The sequence below is a fragment of the Urocitellus parryii genome, chromosome 6, assembly GCF_045843805.1.
Source record: "Urocitellus parryii isolate mUroPar1 chromosome 6, mUroPar1.hap1, whole genome shotgun sequence".
NCBI classification, from domain to species: domain Eukaryota; kingdom Metazoa; phylum Chordata; class Mammalia; order Rodentia; family Sciuridae; genus Urocitellus; species Urocitellus parryii.
The window spans coordinates 194,247,927-194,266,058 of NC_135536.1; the positions used below are offsets into that span (position 1 = coordinate 194,247,927).

The 18,132-nt window shown below is 51.5% G+C and overlaps 1 protein-coding gene across 1 annotated transcript in view; it reads right to left on the minus strand.

The window, feature by feature from the left end:
- Positions 1–18,132, minus strand: part of Eya2 (EYA transcriptional coactivator and phosphatase 2) — a gene marked incomplete at its 5' end in the record, with an annotated part of 114,793 nt that overhangs the window by 51,028 nt on the left and 45,633 nt on the right. The window contains 4 exons of the mRNA XM_026390955.2: positions 1,056–1,139; positions 6,840–6,982; positions 15,869–16,046; positions 17,589–17,653. Coding sequence (XP_026246740.2) covers positions 1,056–1,139; positions 6,840–6,982; positions 15,869–16,046; positions 17,589–17,653 — 470 coding nt within the window. The remainder of the gene's footprint in view (positions 1–1,055; positions 1,140–6,839; positions 6,983–15,868; positions 16,047–17,588; positions 17,654–18,132) is intronic.

The following is an 18,132-nucleotide window of genomic DNA, read 5'->3' on the forward strand; positions in this document are numbered from 1 at the left end:
GCCCCTGACCACGCCGGGCACAGCCCAGAAACCCATGCCGGTTCCCGCAGCCCTGCTAGACACATTAACGCATTCCTCCGCGGCCAGGGCTTTCGGCACCACCGACACCGTTTTCACATCCTCCGACGCGTCGTGGCAGACAATAAATCTATCTTGCTAATTGCACATCCAGCTCGCCGCGACCCCCATAAAAACCAGGCGCAGCTGGAAAAGCCATGAGGTGAGGTCAAATCATATTCTTGGTCTCTCAACAGAAACGGAGATATTTTCCAGGCGCTGGCCAGAAGCAAGGTCCCACCCGTGCAGGGAGCAGCTGCCGGGGGTCACTCACCTCCGAGGAGATGATCACTGGGCTGTCCTGGAAGCACTGCCCCCTGTCCCCAAGGGTCCCCTAAAGAGATGGCAGCTGTCTGGGGGCATGGCCTGGGGTTGGGAAGGAGTCCGCGGGATGGGTGCGAAGAACCCACAAGGTTTTAGCCATCGGGGAGATTCCTGCATCATTCAGGGGTCTCAGGTCTCTTCACCCACCACCACCAACCGGCACATTTGCCCAGAATTCTACCCGGACGGTCCCCCACGTAATCTGTCCATGATACACTGGCGAAGCTGTTGCTAAGTCCATGCCGGGGTGGCCAGGCCTCTCCCCCGTCTCTGAAGACTCTGAGACTCTCGGCTCAGCAGCAGGGAGAACCTTGGCTGGTTTTCTAGCAGAGACAACTGCCTCTGGCCACAGGGTGTCCCTGCCCTTTTAGGAAGGGTCAGCTGAAGCTCACAGCTTGCATGCTACCATGCAGAGGCCAGTCACTTGGTATACGGGGAGAAAAGGCTTGGGGGACAAGAGAAGGGGCACAGAGTTCTCTGGGTACAGAATCTAATTCTAATTACATTCTCACGCGTCAAAGGAAAATGCTCGGGAGGTTTCAAACCTGGGCAGATCTGAACAGGTGGCTCTTGTTGGAGAAGCCACCGGAGGAACTGCCCCGACAATTCCCGGGAAAACTGGCTGCACGGAAAGCCACGTGGTTAAAGAAAAGAGAGAGAAAGCGGATTCTTACCTTCCCGTATCTGGAGGCGAAGGTCCCCGTGAGTAAGGAGTGGAAAATAATTATGGTCTCATCCAGGTCCCACACGAACACGCGCTGGGGGGACAGAGAGGAAGACAGTGGGGACAGAGGGACTCGTCAGCCTCTGACGTCACGTCTGCAGACGTTAATTCCCCTGGAGGACAAGTCTGGAAACACTCCACCCTTCAGTCACAAAGCAGGGGACTCTGGACGGGTCGTGGGTCCCCGTCCGACCTCAGCTGCGTCAATGTGTCATGCAGGCCCACCTCCCGGCTCCTGTCCACCCAGCAGATGCCAGAACCAGGGAGCCTGTCCCTGCCTCCACACAAGGACTCGGGGAAGGAGGGCTCAGGCCAGCCCAGCAAGGAAACCACAGCATTCACGGGACAACCTGAGACAGGACCACCTCCACTTCTGCCCACCCTGAGTCGCACCGTTCCTGACCATTCTGCTCTCCTGGGCTCGCGGCCACCTGTCTTTACTCGTGGATCTGCCGACAGTGTGGTGGTGTCTCCTGACTGGCAGTCAAACAGGAGACCCGATATGCTATTTCTCCTGTCACCCCTTCTCTCCGACATCTTCATCTCTAGCTTTACTTCTACATTGTCAATGGGGATGAATGGGTGTGTGTTTGGTTTTATATCGAAAATCAAGTCTTTTGTACTCTGTCTGCATGTTGATTCTAAAAGTTGGTGACCAGTAAATGACATTTGCGTCTTATGATCATTCTTTACCGCAGAACCAAAAACGTTCTAGATGTCAATTTTTTCCCTCTCTCTATATATGTCCAGTCTCATAGCCCCAGGTCCACTCTAATGACAATGTTCTTACTGTCAAGGTCGTATGTATTCTCTTCTCTTGAATTCCTTCCTGATTGAGATAATATACCATATGCCAGTTTTATGAATCAACTTGTCTAGTAGGACTTTTTGTTTTTGTTCGAGTTTATTCATTGCTTTTATTTTTTTCTCGTTTTCTATAAATGCCTTCATTATAATGTCTGATTTAGTCACACCCTCTATATCAAAGATGAGCATCCTCAGCATCAGTATCAGATTTCTCTATCAGAGATGTGCATCCTCTGATAGAACTCTCCCAGGTGAGCAGGATTTATATGGACTTTCTACAGAACGAATGCTCTGAGACCTCCCTCTAGTGCATTTGGGGGTGGGAGCCACTGTTACTTGGATTCCAAGTCTCTCTCTTACTTGGTTTTCTTCCTTGTTTTACTTGAGTACATCCTTAAGTCGCTGTTTCTGAGTGGATTCATGGAAAGAAATCTTTCTGAATTCCTACATAGCTGCTGTCCTTATTTGCTCTAGAGTTTCTCTGGGTACAGAATTCTAATTTGAAAACCATATCTTCTAGACCTCTGAAGGAATCATTCGTTATTTCCTCGTATCCATGGTCATTGATAGAAGATCTCATGTGTCTCTGATTCCTTATAGATTTGACTTTTGTTTTCCTCTAGGGTTTATAAGGATATTTTGTTTTTTTTCCTTGATACTCTCAAATTTCATAAGGCGTTATTCTACCTAGGTGTGATCCTTTCTCATTTATACCGTTTAGCACTTGAACATTGTAATCCAATGACCTGCGTTTTCCACAGCTCTGAAAACTATTTTCTTCTATCTTCAAATAATTCTTCCCACCTTTTTTTTTTTTTTTTTTTTAAATTTTCAGCCGTTCTCCCTTTCTGGAATTTCTGATAGTCAGATTAAACGTTTTAGGATTGATGATGTTCTTCCTTTAAAGAAGATTTTCTATAATGTTGTCTTTTTGATCTATGCTTTGGGATATTTCTTTCCTTTTTCTTTTGGTACTGGGGATTGAACCCAGGGATACCTAACCACTGAGCCGCATCCCCAGCCCTCTTGGTTTTGACTTAGGGTCTTGCTGAGTTGCTGAGGCTGGCTTTGAACTTGTGATCCTCCTGCCTCAGCCTCCCAGGTCACTGGGATTTCAGGCAAGCACCACCACACTTGGCTTCTGGGAGATTCTTAAACTTTCTTTTTTGACCGTTCTCACAGTCATTTAAAGATTTTCCAATACTGTCTTTTTTTTTTTTCTGAATATTTCCTTCCCAATAGCCTCTACTTCTTATTTTATGGATCCAAAATCTCCTTGAATTTTTATAAGAAAACCAATCGAATTTTTCTAAGTTCCTTTCTGTTTCTTAAATTACTTTGCTTTTTGTTTATTTATTTATCCTCGTTTTTAAAACTGTTGGGTTTTCCTCATTTTTTTCTGGTGATGATGATTTTTAAGAACAAAGGACTTTTTTTTTCTTTTTTTTAAAATCTCTGTGTTGAGAGGAGAACAAATACATCTCCTCAGACTGCCTCTGCGGCCACCTTTGAAAACTCTCTGGAGGTCAAGAATCATATCTCCGCCAGGCACTGGCCATGCCTTTAAAAGTACAAAGAAGCATCTAGAATGAAAAAGTCAGATCATCATGTTCAGCCTCTAACACAGGGGTCTCTGAAGCCATCCGTAGAGTTGGGTGTTGTCTGTAAGTTGTTTTGGTTCAGCGGGTCGCGTGTCTGTGTGGTCACGTGCCTGTGCCTGTAGGTGCTGGGTCACATTCTGGGTGTGTTTCTTATTCGGGTCGTGGTAAAAAAGCCACTGTTTTTGAGGAGGCCCTCTGAGGTTCTTAATAAAAACGGGGGGATCAGTTTAATTTAGAAATTTTAGTTATGGAGGTTTTTAAAATCAGGGAGTATTTTAAAAGTTCATCCACCCATTCCAACCCTCTGAAGAAGTCCTCCTCCCCCCACTACCTCATCCTCCGTGTCCAGCCCTGGAGTCTCAGTGGGTCCCCTCTCCGTGGCCGTTGTGCAGGGGACCCTGTCCCTGAGGGGCCACAATTTGGACCTCAGTGGGTTCGTGACCCCGGAGGGGTCAGATCTTTATTTGGAAACTTAAAATTGGGGTGTAGAAAGAAATTCAAGGTCTCTGGGGGCCGGGGGCCTGTTTTGACATGTGATCTGAAGGACAGAGATGGCCAGTCCACAGGGAGAGAAGGACAGAGGGTGAGAGAGGACCCAGCATTTTCCCAGGACCTGATTTCAGCTGAGAGCAGAGAGGGGCCAGGGGAGGCCTGGGGGGACATGCTGAGGCACCGTGTCCAGGCACTAAAAGACACCCTTCCTGGGGACTCTGGCTGATTCACTGTGGCTTGTGGCAGGGGAAGGCATACACATCTCCCTGCCCTGTCCCCTGGCCTTGGCAATATTCTGCTGCTCCTCTGGCCTTGAGTTCTAAGAGGGTCTCTGCAGCCTTAAAAGAAATTCTGCTTTTTCACTTAAGCCAGCTCAAGTTGGTTTCTGGCACCTGCAGCCAAAGGATTTTAGCTAATACACGCTCAGAATTTTCCTTCTTTCCACTTCGACATAATTTCTCTCTCTTGGGCTGCAGTCATTAGCAGAACCGCCGAAGACTTAAGAGGTGCGACCCAGGCGGCCCTCCCCGTTGACATTAAGCCCAGAAGCGAAGCACACCTCACACCTTTCTGACTGTTCTCTCCCAGTGGTCCTTACTCTGCAATCAAGAAGCAGATGTTTCCAGAATAATATCACCTCTAATCCCCGACTTCCATGCCACAACCCTTCTCAGTTTCATGGAAAAATGTCTCTCCACTCCCAACGTCCCCTACCAAAAGCAGAAGCCATGTTGGGTGACCCAGTATTTGGGGGGAGGAAATATAAAAGTATGCATTGATGACCTCCCTCAGCCTTCTGCAAAGGCCTGAGCCCACTGAAGGCCTGGGCAGAGCCTGCTTGATTTGGGAAGCGGGGTGGGGGTGGCTTTGAAAACGAGGGGAAGCTGGTCCGTGCTTGATCTTGGAGTCCCAGCACTCTGGAGTCTGAGGCAGGAGGGTCGCCTGAGCCCAGCAGTGTGTTTGAGGCGGGCCTGGGGCAGCACGGTGAGGCGCCATCTCAACAACAATAATGACGGGAAAAGCAAGAACAGGCAGAGCCCTCGGCCAGGTCCAGGGCTGGTATACCGCAGGAGGTTGGCTGATAGTGGGGGACAGTGTGATGTGATACCTTCTCGGACCATCGGCCCAGCACCTGCCGTAAGTAACCGCCGTAGCTGTGCTGGTGGATGCTGGCTTGATACCAAGTCCCTCAGATGCGGCGTCTGTGCTCTGGGCCCCCAGCCTCCAGCCCAGGTCTTTGGAGAAGAGCACCTGGGTTTTCCTTCCCCAGTGTGGGCTGTCTTGGTGGAGATGTCAATCAAGGGGCAAGCACGTGACCCAAGCCGGGACCATGGGATGCTGTCCTCTTGACTCTGACACTGGATGAAGCAGCACTGGAGCCTAAAACGGGTGCTCCTGGGTGGAGCGAGCACCCGGAAAGTTCCCTAGATTCCCCAGCTCGGCCTCGGTCCCCTCCTTCCTCAGCGTGGTCGATGGCCGTCCCTTCCAGTAAGTCCCTTTTCCTTAAGTAACCAGAGCTGGATTCTGTGGCTTGCCACCGAAGATCGTAGCTGATGCTCCCACGTTCTTAGGCTCCACAAGAATCTCCACGCCCACGATTCAGCCCGGAGACTCCAGCCAGCGGCCAGACTGCAGATGACCCCTGCAGGCGTGGCCCACCAGGAAGGCGGTGCTGACCAAGCCACACGGGACAGTGGAGGTTCTTGTGTTTTCTGAGGCCACTTGAACCCTGGGATCTCACACGATTCTTGGGGGAGGGAGGCCCCAGTGACGAGATGGAATTTCCCTGGTGGGATGGAGACTTGGTGGAGGCGGCATTTCTTAGTGTGTTTGAGTTTGTGGCCGAGCTTGGTAGCTGCTGCGTCAAGTGCACAGGGTACGAATGGGAGTTGAAGACCGTGCAACTGAACTGCTGGCGCTGACCCAGGCTTCGCCAATACCACTCGGGTGCCAGGGCGCACTCCAGCCGACGGACGGCCACCTTTTGCACAGATGCACAAACCTGCAGATTCGCTCATTCCTTCCTTGATCAATAATGCTCACCTATGTCTGCGTTTTGGAATTCATTAGGCCTGTGTCCCCACTAGGATTCTCCCCATGCACACTGTTTTTGGAGGGGAATTTCAGTGTGACCCACAGTCATCTGGTTTTAACATGGTAGGAGCAGGCCTAGGCCTTCAGTTCTCAGCCCAGGCTGCACATCAGACCCCTCTGGGAGACGCCTAGGTGCCCCCTCAGGAGGAGGGGTACAGCTTGAGAAGGAAGGGTTTCTCGGAGCTCTGCAGTGATTGTGAGGGGCACCCAGGCTGAGATCAGGAACGCAGCAGCCCCATTTGACCCCCGTCCTGGTGGTTAGTACGACTTTGAAAACTGCTCCAGAGGACCTCGACGTGTTCCGGGATGGGGCCAGGCATTGGGATTTTACATCCTGAGGACTCTGCCGGGTCACCAGGGCAAGAACCCCCTACCCAGGCCAAGGCTCCTGCCCATCATCTTCTTTACCAGGGGCTCTCAGGGCGTGCCCCCCCCCAAATCCAGGGCAGGTCAGCATCCCCTGGAGACTTGCTAGACACGTAAAGGCCTGGGCCTACCCTGGACCTAAGGCACTGGAGACTTTGGAGGGTCTGGTGGTCCCTTTGAGAAGCAGGGCTCAGCCCTGGGCCTCAACAGTGCTCCCTATGGCCCGCTCTTTCTCTTACTGAGCTTCGTGAACCCCAAGGGCAGTACCTACCCCCTCTTCCCCTGCGCGTGGAGAGTACTCTGCACCCCTCCCGTCCACCAACACTGGGGCCACAGGGAGATCACACCAGTCACACTCAGGCCCTCTGGGTTACCTCAATCTCATTGTCCCCTGTCGGGGAGGGGTCACTGCTCCGCTTCGACCGTCCCCGGAGCTTCCCCTCGGAGGCCCGGTGTGGCCTGTCTGTGTCCCCCTCTTTTGCCGGCGTGGAGGGTCCATTGTGCGTGTTGTATTCACCTGGAGCAAGGCAGGGAGCGGTGGGTGGATCAGAAGTGCTGCTGGAGGTGGCTTTCAGGAAACAGCACACCTGCGGGAGGAACTGCAGAGCCGCAGCCCGGGGCAGCCCAGGGGGCCCAGACGCGGGGCCCAAGCCTCCTCGGTCAACCGCTCACAGCACTCACGAACTTTCATTCATCCAACAACCAGTTGTGACTCAGGCACTGGGCCACCTGGCACCTGGGGTTAGCACTTAAAAACTCCACTGAGGGCTGGGGACAGAGCTCAGTTGGTAGAGTGCTTGCCTTGCACACACAGGCCCTGGGTGCCATCCCAGCACCACAACCCACCCACACACACACACACACACACATACAAAAAAAAAAAAAGAAAGAAAATAAAAAGTTCTTCGAGAGGAGAGAGACCTCACCTGGATAAACAAGTCATTCTAATGTCAGGAGGGACATAGCCATCAATCAGGGCTGGGCAGGGCTGCTGAGAGGTCAGCCCATTACACAGGGCTCACCACAGAAGGCCTCGCGGGCGAGGGGACACCTGACCAGCCATCTGGAGGAAGGGAGGGAGGGGCCCTGGCAGAGCTCTGTTGATGGTGAACAGCTTTATGTTGACAGCTCTGTGCCTCCAGAAGACGCCTGGTAGGTAGCTGGGCACCCAGGATTTCTACTGCTGTGGTCTGGGTTGGTTTAAATGTCCCCACAAAGGTCATTGTGTTAGGGGCTTAATCCCTAAGGTGGCCGTGTTGAGAGGCGGGGCCTAGTGGGGAGGCGGGGCTTAGTGGGGAGGCGGGGCCTAGAGGGAGGTCCTTAGGTCAAGTGGAGAGGTCACTCTCTCAGAAGGAACTGACGTCCTGCCTGGTGGGGTGACCTCTTCCTCCTGCAGACACTTCCCAGCTTGTGATGCCATCAGTCATGAGCTCCTCGCCAGAGCTGAGCTATGCCAGCCCCATGCCCTGGAACCTCAGAACTGTGAGCCAAGAGAATCTTTTTCTTTGTAAAGTGAGTCTGCCTCAGGGGTTTCATGATAGCAAAAAAAACAAAACAAAACAAAAAAAAACCCCAAACTGACTAATACATCAACCTTAAAGATGGTCCTCCCAGAAGATTCCTCAAAACGCTAGGCATGGACCACCATGAGACCCAGCTGTACCACTCCTCAGTATCTATCCAGAAGAATTGAGGTCGGGGCTGGGGATGTGGCTCAAGCGGTAGTGCGCTCGCCTGGCATGAGCGCAGCGCTGGGTTTGATCCTCAGCACCACATACAAATAAAAAATAAATAAAGATGTTGTGTCCACCAAAAATTTAAAAATAAATATTAAAAAAAAAGGATTGAGGTCAGCATACTGTAGCCGTAAAGCAGCGTGATTCACATCAGCCCAGTGGAACAGCCTGGGCGTCCATCAATGGATGGATGGACGTGTGGCCTATATGTGTGATGGAGTTTTATTCAGCCACGAAGAAAAAATGAAATGTGTCATCTGTAGGTAAACGGATGGAATTTGAGACATTACGTTAAGTGAAATTAGCCAAACTCAGAAGGTCAAGGGTCATAAGTTCTCTCTCATATGCCAGAGCCAGAGGGTAGAAAAGAACAGAGTGGGGGGATCTCATGGAAATCAGAGGAAGTTCAGCGGAGGAGAGAGACCTGCCAAGCTGTACTGTGAGCTGTGGGAATGTGCAGCACACCCACCATCACGGACGACTGTCATCACCCATGGACATACAGGAAACAGGAAAAACAAGTCCAAACATTTCAGTTAAAAATCATAGAGGGGCAGCCCCCAGAGGTAGATGGGGCAGGTGGGAAGAGCTCCCTCTGTCCTCCTGTGGGGGTCTGGACCGGGGCTCGGTTACAGCAAGTCTTTAGGCTCTGCCTGTTGAGGTTTGCTGACCTGAGAACTCTGTGACATTGTCTGTGCGGAGCGTCCAGGACGGGCCAGGCAAGGCCCGTGACGCAGCCCACAGGCCCACACAGGTCAGCGAGAAGGGTCAGAGCAGATGGGACCTGTGGCTCTCATCAGGGTGGGCTTCAGGGTGTGGCCACGCCGAGAGGCCGTCGTCCCATAGCCCCAGACCAGGCAAGCTGTTGGCTACACCCACCATCTTGGTTTAAGTAATGAGGGGCCCAGGCTTAGCGGGGTGCTCCAAGTTGCCTGCTGCAGCCTGCAAGTCAGTGAGAACTGAGGCCTGTCTTTGTCAGGAAAGAGTGACAGAATCTCGAACCTGCATGGAGCCTCGGGGGACCTGCCCTCCCACTTTCTTCCCTCACTGTTGCTTGTTAGCTCCCAAATGCATCCTGCAGACCCATCTCTCCTGCCGCCATGGCCAGTTCTTGGACCATCTGGGGGAAATGCCTTCGTCTGAAAGCACTTGGCAACGGACTGACTCTTTTTCCTACCCTGGAAGGACTGTTTTCCCCCCAAACCCAAGGGACTCGGCATTGTTTATTTAATGTCTAAAAAACTTAGCAGACTAAGGACATAATAGAAAGGATGGGATCTTGGATCGTCAAGACAACCCGGTGTTCTCCAACACCCGGGCATTTTAGGACATAGCATCAGAGATTCCCAAACCCTGAGCTAGCAACCCTTTGTTCAGGAGGAAGAATTTCTTCTAGACTCACAGAGGCCCAAGAACAATGTCATAAGGTCCATCCTGAGTCACTTGGTCATTTAAGGTATTGGGGTTTAGAAAATAGCAGTTATCCCCATTAAAATCCAGGAAAACATTATTTTTCAAGGGATAAATGCCAGCTGCCTTACGGAAGGTGTAGAATAAAGTGTGTGAAGCCAGATTAGCAGGGGTGCCGGGGCTGGGGGAGATATAGCCCTTTCTCCAACCTTCCACATACTTGACATCGAAGAGCCCAAGTTCAAGATCAGAGTCAGCAGTCCTCGAGATAGAGCAATTCATCCTCCTTCCTGGGGTCACTTAACTCTTTCCTTCTCCCTTTTAATGTACAGGTGGAGCACTCCATATTTGAAATGCTTGGGATGAGAAGTGTTTCAGATTTGGGAAATTTTCAGGTTTTCCAATATTTGCATAGACTTTATAGGGTAAGCACTTCTCACCCAATGGAGCTCTGGACCTCAAATAGTTTTAGATTTGGGGAGCAATCTGAGTCTCCTTGTGATCCTGCCTCTGGCCCTGCTCCCCATGAAACCTCTGATCTGTTTCCTCCACTCTCCATTAGACTCGTCCACTAGGGTTTTGAACAAGTGGAATCCCACAGCACAGGTGCGTTCTTTGGCCGTTGCTACGGTGGGTCAGCAGCTCACGTCAGCAGCCCGTCCCTCTGTGACTACACACAGTTGGTTCATCCATTCACTGTGGATGCACCTTTGGGTTGATTCCAGTTTCTGGTGGCAATAAAGCTGCTATGAATGTCTGCAGATCAGTCTTTGTGTGGACAGAAGCTGTTTTTCTTTTAGGAGTTCGTGACTGCTGGGTCACATGGAAAGCCATGTTTGACCTTGTGAGACAGCGCCGGGCTGTTTGGCGCAGTGCCTGGGTCACTTCGCCTGCTCCTGCTGCTCCACCCCACTGCCAGCCTTTGCAATGCCAGTCTCTCGTGTCTTATTATCATAAGGTCTAATGTGCCTCTCTCTAATGACTCACGACACTCAGCATCTCGCTCATGTGATTTTTTTCCCCGTTCCTGGATCTTTGGTGAAGAGTATATTCAAATCTTTTGTCCCTTTGTTTACTGAAGAGTTTCCCTATTGTTGGATTCTGAGAGTTCCATATTCATTCTGGATGTAGATACTTTATCAGGTAAATTATTTTCTCCAAGACTACAGTTTGTCTTTTCATCCTTCTGTTGGAAATTTTTGTGAAGTTCAATTGAACTTTATATATATATATATATATATATATATATATATATATATACACATTTTTTTTCTTTTTGCATCAAGCTTTTGGTGTTATGCAGGAGAAACCTTTGTAACTCAAGTCACAAAGATTTCCTCCTATGTTTCTTATCAAAATGGATAGTTTTTATTTAAGCCTATGATCTACTTGCCATTACTTTGTTGTCTTGTGGAGTGTAGGCTGAAGTCCAGGTTTTCTGGATATAGATGTCTGTTTGGCATCTTCTATTGAGAAGATTACACTTTCTCCATTGAATTGCCTTGTTTAAAAAATCAGCTTGTGGTCAAAAATCAGTTGTGTGGGGCATAGCTCAGTTGGTAGAGTGCTGGCCTTCGTGCACAAGGCCCTGGGTTCAATCCCCAGCACCGCAGACACACAAAATCAGTTGTGTGGATTCATGTGGGGGTTATTTCTGCCTCCATTTGGAACAGTTCATTGTCGGTAACTGTTGTCACCAGAACGCACAACGGCTGAACTTATTCCTCCTGTCGGACGGAGCATTGTACCATCCCGCCCCCTGATGCCTAGTCCCTGGCCACCATCAGTGTGAGGTGCTTCTGAGTTGCACGCTTTAGGCTCCACATACAAGTCAGATCGTGTGGCATTCTGTTTAAGTACAGATGCCTTTAGTGACTTTTCTCGTCTTATTGGACTAGCTAGAACTTTTGTATAGTGTTTAGAGGAAGTGGTAAGGGGGACAGCTTCATCTTGTTTTGATTTTAGGGGTAGCTGTGGGTAGCTTTAGCTGTCCAGGACTATAAGTTTAGTCTGCTGTGACAAAAAATGCCATGAGTAGGCGGCTTCAACAATAGAAATGGATCTCCCACAGTTCCGGAAGCTAGAAGTCCAGGACCCAGAGGCCAATGTATTGATTTCCTGGTGACCGCTTACTTCTCGAGGGCTTTCTTGCTGCATCCTCACACTGGGGAGAAAGAGGGAGAGAGAGAGAGAGAGAGAGAGAGAGAGAGAGAGAGAGGATATCTTTTCTCTCTTGGTATTTCATCTCTCTCAGAGAGACAGAAAAGTATTCTCTCTCTCTCTCTCTCTCTCTCTCACCAGGGATTGAACCAAAAGGTGCTTAACCCCCGAGCCACACCCCCAGCCCTTTTGAGCAGGGTCTTGCTAAGTTGCTTAAAGCCTCACTAAGTTGCTGAGGCTGGCTTTGAACCTGTGATCCTCGTGTCTCAGCCTCCTCCGATGCTGGGATTACAGGCGTGTGCCACCTCACCTGGCTCTCATCTCCTCTTCTAAGGTTCTTGTCAGGGCACTAACCTCATTTATAAGGGCCCACCTTCATGACCTTAGCACCCCCCAAAGCCCCCCCTCTCAACGCCACCATATGGATGACTAGAACTGCAGGGTACGGATTTCAGTGGTGGTGCTGATGGGGACAAACGTTCGGGCCATCACACGTGCCTTCTGATTTAAAAAGGCTTTTTTTATACCCTCCTTCTGGTTTGGTGTTTTTGAAATAGATGATGGGTTCTATCCAATGTGTTTTCTGCATTTATTGAAATGATCTTTTGCCCCTCAGTTTGTGAATGTTGCAAATTATACTGATCGAATCTCAAATTTCAGACCAACTCTGCAGCCTTGGGACAGACACCACCCTTCTAAAATACAGTGTTGGACTCAATTTGCTAACATCTTGTTCAGAAATTTTATACCTGAGTTTCTGAGGCCTGATGGTGAGTAGTTTTCTCCTTTGTCTGATTTTGATATCAGGATAGGACTGACCACAGAATGTGTTGAGAATCACGCTTCCTTTTCCATTTTCTTGAAGAATTTGTGTAGAAAGTATATTTCTTTGATAGAATCAGTGAAGGCATCTGGACTTGGCATCTTCTTTATGATCTATTTTACTTTATTTCTGTCCTGGGGATTGAACCCGGGCCTCCAGGATGATAGGCCGATGCTTTGCCACGGAGTCACATGCTCAGCTCTTCTTTATGATTTTTTAAAAAACAACAAAAAGTCAATTTATTTGACAGACACAGGCCTATTTAGGTGACCTCCTCCTGTGTGAGTTCTGGTAGTTTCTTCTTCTTTCTTTGTTCTATTGGAGCCTCACCGCCACCCAGGAGAGCCGGGTTCACTTGATGTGGCCACACACACTCGGAAGTCAGTCTGCCTCAGTCCCTCTCCAGCTCGGTCAGTTTTGTCGTGTGAGGAACGTGTCCATTTCACGGAGGTTGTCAGATTCTGGGGCATGACAGTCACATCGCATGGCTGTCCTTGGCCGACTCTTGGGACGTCACACCTGGCATTTCATGGGTGACTTTGTGCCTTCCTTTTTTCTGACATTTTCTGGTTTGGAGCTCGTGGATTTCATTCTGATCTTCAATGTTTCCTCTGGTGGAAGACTAGGTCCTGCTGTGACCTTTCTTCTTTTCTGATTTAGACCCTCTGCGCTACAAACGTCCCCGTACGTACAGTTTTAATGGTATTCTCTAAATCCGGAGAAGTTGTGTTTTAATTTTCATTTGGTTCAAGTACTTTTGAATCTCCCTTTGGCCCGGGGGTCATGTGGAAGGGTGCTAGTCAGCTTCTAAGCAGCTGTGTCCACTGTGGGCAGTGATGCAGCTGCTGACTGGGGTCAGCACAGAGTGTCCTGAGGCAGGAGGGGGTGGGAGCGTCAAAACAGCATCGGCAGGTGGGTCTGTTGGTGGCAGCGTGTGAACCGCCAGCCTCTGGAGCTTGGAGGGGACCCTGGATAGTTCCCAGCTGGTTTTTGTGGAAAGCGTGCCCACTCACATGCCCTTCCCTCATGTGCACACTGGCGAGAGGAGGCCCAGGGACCTGAGTCGGAGCTGACCACTGTGGATGTCATCAGGGTTTATGCGGGTTTGTTAGACCCACGGTGAAAGCCAACTCACCCACTTATTGTTGGACCTTAGACCGAAGGATCAGTGAAGGACAGGGGAACACAAAAAGAGGGATTCAGAGAGACACAATGTCACTTATGCTTACTTCTGACGGGGAACAAAGATGACCTTGTGGCATGACCCAAATTCTTGGAAAGGGAGTCTTTGGAGTCCTCTTTGCCCTGGGATCATGGAGACATAGTAGCATCTAATTAATTCTTCCTTCTGTCCTTCCTCTCTTCCCTAATTTCTCATCAGTTTTTTTTCCATGGTTGAAACCATATGGCAGAGGTCACATTCAAAGTGTCTGAAGATAATCCAAGATTATGAAGAAGGAGTTTGTCACACTTCCTGCTCTCCAAAGAAAACAAATTACAAGTTGTAAATAGGTTCTATGCATATGCATGGACTCTGGAGCGAGAACACAGTGACCAAATCAATGCTCAAGCCTCACACGTCCTTAAAAATTGACTTAAAAATGCTTGTCCACCTTGTCGGCGTCTGTCAACAAGGCAGGGGTAAGCACCCCCCCCCCACAGACTCTGCCCTCTGTGGGCGGGACGTTCTGGGTTGAATCCATAGCCACACTGAGCACCCCAGCTCTTCCTTTTCTGTTCTTTCCCCCGAATCCGCATCCACGAAGGTCCACATGCCCTCATGCTAGGTTGGCTTCCACGAAGCCCCAGGACATTGGTGGCTTTCAGAGAAGAAGACAAGGGATCTTCATTCGGGCTTTACTGCTGCCACGTTACTTAACGCTGAGCCCAGCACACCTCGTAGCGGGAAGACGCGCGTGGAGCAGGTCCGGGGAATGAATGCAAGACTCCGCAGGCTGCTGAGCGGCTGCGAGTCTGCCCACCAGGCTCTGCGATCACCAAGGGCCAGGACATGGACTCTGCCGCACACTCTTCACCGGCGATCGGCTGCCGGGAGCAGTTGTTCTTGGGTGCCCAGTGCGTCCTCTGCTTATGAGCTCTGGGTTTCTTTGGAAACCCCCTTTCCCTCATCTCAGCTGACCCCAACTGTAGCTCCAGCTGTGGACGTGAGACCCGGGGTGCAGCTCCATGCCACAGAGATGGGTCTGGGGATGGACAGGTGACCGAGTCCCGACCAGCGGGAGCTTTCCAGGGACAGCTGTGATTGCAGGCAGGACTGAGCCCCGTGGGGTGGGAGGAGCCTGCTTGCAGAGCCTGGCTAACAGAGAGGTGGCCTAAGACTGTTGTGCCCCTGGGGGAGAATGCCTGGGGACTGCGGGAAGTGTTCTGCTGTCCCGAGACCCTGCAGTCGGTGCCCAAGCCCCTCTTGGAGACAGAAGCACCCTTGAAGGCTCTGCGCCTCTGAGCCTCTGCTCTCTCTTGGGCTGCGGGTCACACGGTCTCAACACGCAGGGCCAGTGAACAGCATGAGCCCCGACTCGGAACCAAGAGGCCTGGGTTCAAATCTCAGGGCCACCAAGCACTAGCCAGTCGCTCCCCACTCTGATGGTCATCGTTTTTATCTGGGAAAGGGGCCTAGGTAATAGGAAACCTGCTTTTGTGAGAGCCACGGTTTTCCTATCATGTGGTTAAATATGTATTTGTGTGATTATTTGATTACTTTCTACAAAGACCAAGTCTACGCTGCCTGGAAAATCAGCAGGTGCTTCATGAATACTTGGTAATAAGTCTACAAACAGAGAAGACCAACAGGTATGTCCTTGGCTCAAAATGGATGGTCGCGATACCAGTCTCCCTGCCTTTTGGAGCCCAGTTGAGGCTCCGAGGCCGGCGTGGGCCAGGTGGGTAAGGCATCTCAGGTGAGCTGCCCGCGCTGGAATCCTCGCACCCTTCCTGAATGCACCAGGCGGGCTGCTTCAACCAAGCACTGCTCCTTGGGACTCTGGCTAGGCCAGCAGAGCTTTCAAAAGAAGCCAGAAGTGAGGATCTTTAGGTAAACAGTTCTACTTTTGGACTTGGATACAATTAAGCGCGCACACAGACACACACACACACACACACACACACACACACACACACGCCACGACACATCTGGGGGTGGATTTAGCCCTGGGGTGACCAGTTCATGACAACTAAACCACATTTGGGCCCCTCCTTCATGTAGGAGCTCAGACCACACAGTCACAGGGACCCCCGAAGGTGACGACGTACGTACCGGCCAGGGACTCAGAACTCTGGTTGGGGACGCTGTGCGGTGCGTCCTGGAGGACGTAGGCGGACGTGGACAGGGGCGAAGGGCAGAGGCTGCCGGCCGGGACGTAGGGAGCGCTGTAGGACGAGCTGTAATACTGGGGGTACTGGCTCTGGGGGAAGCTGGGGTAGGAAGGATAGTCCTGGGGAGACAGAAAAGCCCGGCGTGAGCAGGGGGCCCCTGGGCTGCGCCCCGGGCCCAGAACTGTCCCCCACGAGGGTGGACGCTCTCCAAGGGTGGGGGTGTCTCCACTGCGGTTTCCCAGGAGCGACACTAGGACAAGGACCAGTACAAGTAGCCCATCTGGAAGGGGAAGGAGACCCCAGGAGGGGAGGGGGAGCGAGAAGGGAAGGGAGGGCAGCCTGGTGGGCTTCCTCAGTGGGCGCTGAGCTGACCCGTGCTGGGCATCCCTGGGGCCTGGGCTGGGGGTTACACCCCACTTCACCCCCTTTGAGCGCTGCTCCAGGGGTGACACCCCGGCACTTGCTCCCTGCCCTGTGCACTAGAAAAACTCCCAGGGACAGGGACGCAGGGATGGGCAGTTGGAGGTGACCCTGAAGGATAAGCTGTGGCCTCGACAGTCAAGTTGGCCACTGTGGCGTCCCCAGCACTGGAACTCAGTGAGGTGACTGAACAGCGAAGGCCACGTGTACCCAGGAGCCCAGGTCACACCGGGGCTCCTGAGAGAAAGGTGCAATGTCACAGCCCCTGGAAGCATGAGGGATCCAGAATGTTCTTTGAGGGCGTCACAGAGACCAAGTCGATGTGTCAGTCCCCTTTGGTCAAGTTCATTTAAGCAGGGCCGACTGTCCAACCCCCCCAGAGTCACCGTTTCACACGGTGGGTCCCACCGTCACCATGACCAGTCTCCTCCCTGCAGGGGACTCACAGGGAGGTCAGCGTCCTGGGCCCCAGCCCAGATCTACTGAGTCAGAACTTCCAGGGACTCTGTGTTCTTGATAAGGTCTTATGGTGACAGGGACAAATGCCTGGGTCCCTCATCACACCCACAGAAGTTCTGTGGCACTGACGAGTGCCTTATCTCTATACAGAGTTCACTGGAAATTCACAAGCACACGTGGAGCCATGTTGGTGTCTTCCACGTCTCAGTGACTCAGCTCTTTCATCTCACAGAAGAAGAAATGGTGCCTTCCTCAGGGTCCAGAGCCATCTGCCCCGGCACAGTTCTAGAACTAGTCTGAGAGCACCTCGTCTCTTGTCTAGAGATAACTGGCGACCACAGGCGGGGAGTGCCCACGGCGCCAGCTCTGAGCCCTTGGACAGGAGAATTCCCTAGGAACTCCCTAAGTGAACCCGAGGCTCTCGATGGCAGTTGGTTTAACCAGGATTTTTGAAGCACCTACTATGTGCAGGGCTTTCAGCTTCGGGGATGCAGAGGTGAGCAGGCTATGCCGCCCCTCTGAGAGGCCGCGGCCTGGTGAGAAACACCTGCCCCTCACTCATAGATGCAGCAGGTGTGTGGGGGGTGGGGACAGGGCAAGAGTGAACATTCACCCCCAGGATATCCTGGAAGTCTTCAAACAGATCTTTCCAGGGGCCTCTCGCACAATCGGCCCCTGTGGGGCTCAGAGGAGGGAGTTCTGGTGGACACCATGTGAGGTGGGCTGTCTGAGCTCCCTGATTTAGGGGAAACTGAGAAAATAGCCGTGTGGGCCGCACTGACCTGGTGCACCCCGAATCCCGCTGCGTTGGTCAGTCCGTTTGTTCCTTGGTAGAGGCCGGCCGTACCTGCAGGAGGAGACGGGGTACAGATTAGGCTTCTCATGATCAGAGAGAGAGGTGGAGGAGAAGGACGTGGTGGCCAGGTGGGTCTTGGAGGTCGGAGGCTGGGGCAGGATCAGAGCCTCCATTACCAAATCTCTCTGAACCTCAAAAGTGGGCAAGACAAATCATGTCCTTCTGCAGGAGGACAGAAATGAGACACTGCACACGACACCGATTCCCTTGAGCCTCGAGGTTTGTCTTCTTATAAGTTATTTATTTTAGAAATTGTGGTCAAATGACCCAATATTCACCATCTCAGCCGTTTTAAAGTGTGCAGCTGGGCGGCATGATAGACACCTGCGATCCTGGTGTCCGTCTCTAGGACCTTTTCCAACTTGTTCTGCACTGAACAGCTCCTCACCCCGGCCATGCTGCTTCCTGACTGTCAGTCTCGGCCAGGAACCTCGTCCAGGGGGACCCCACCGTGTTCATGACGGGCTCAT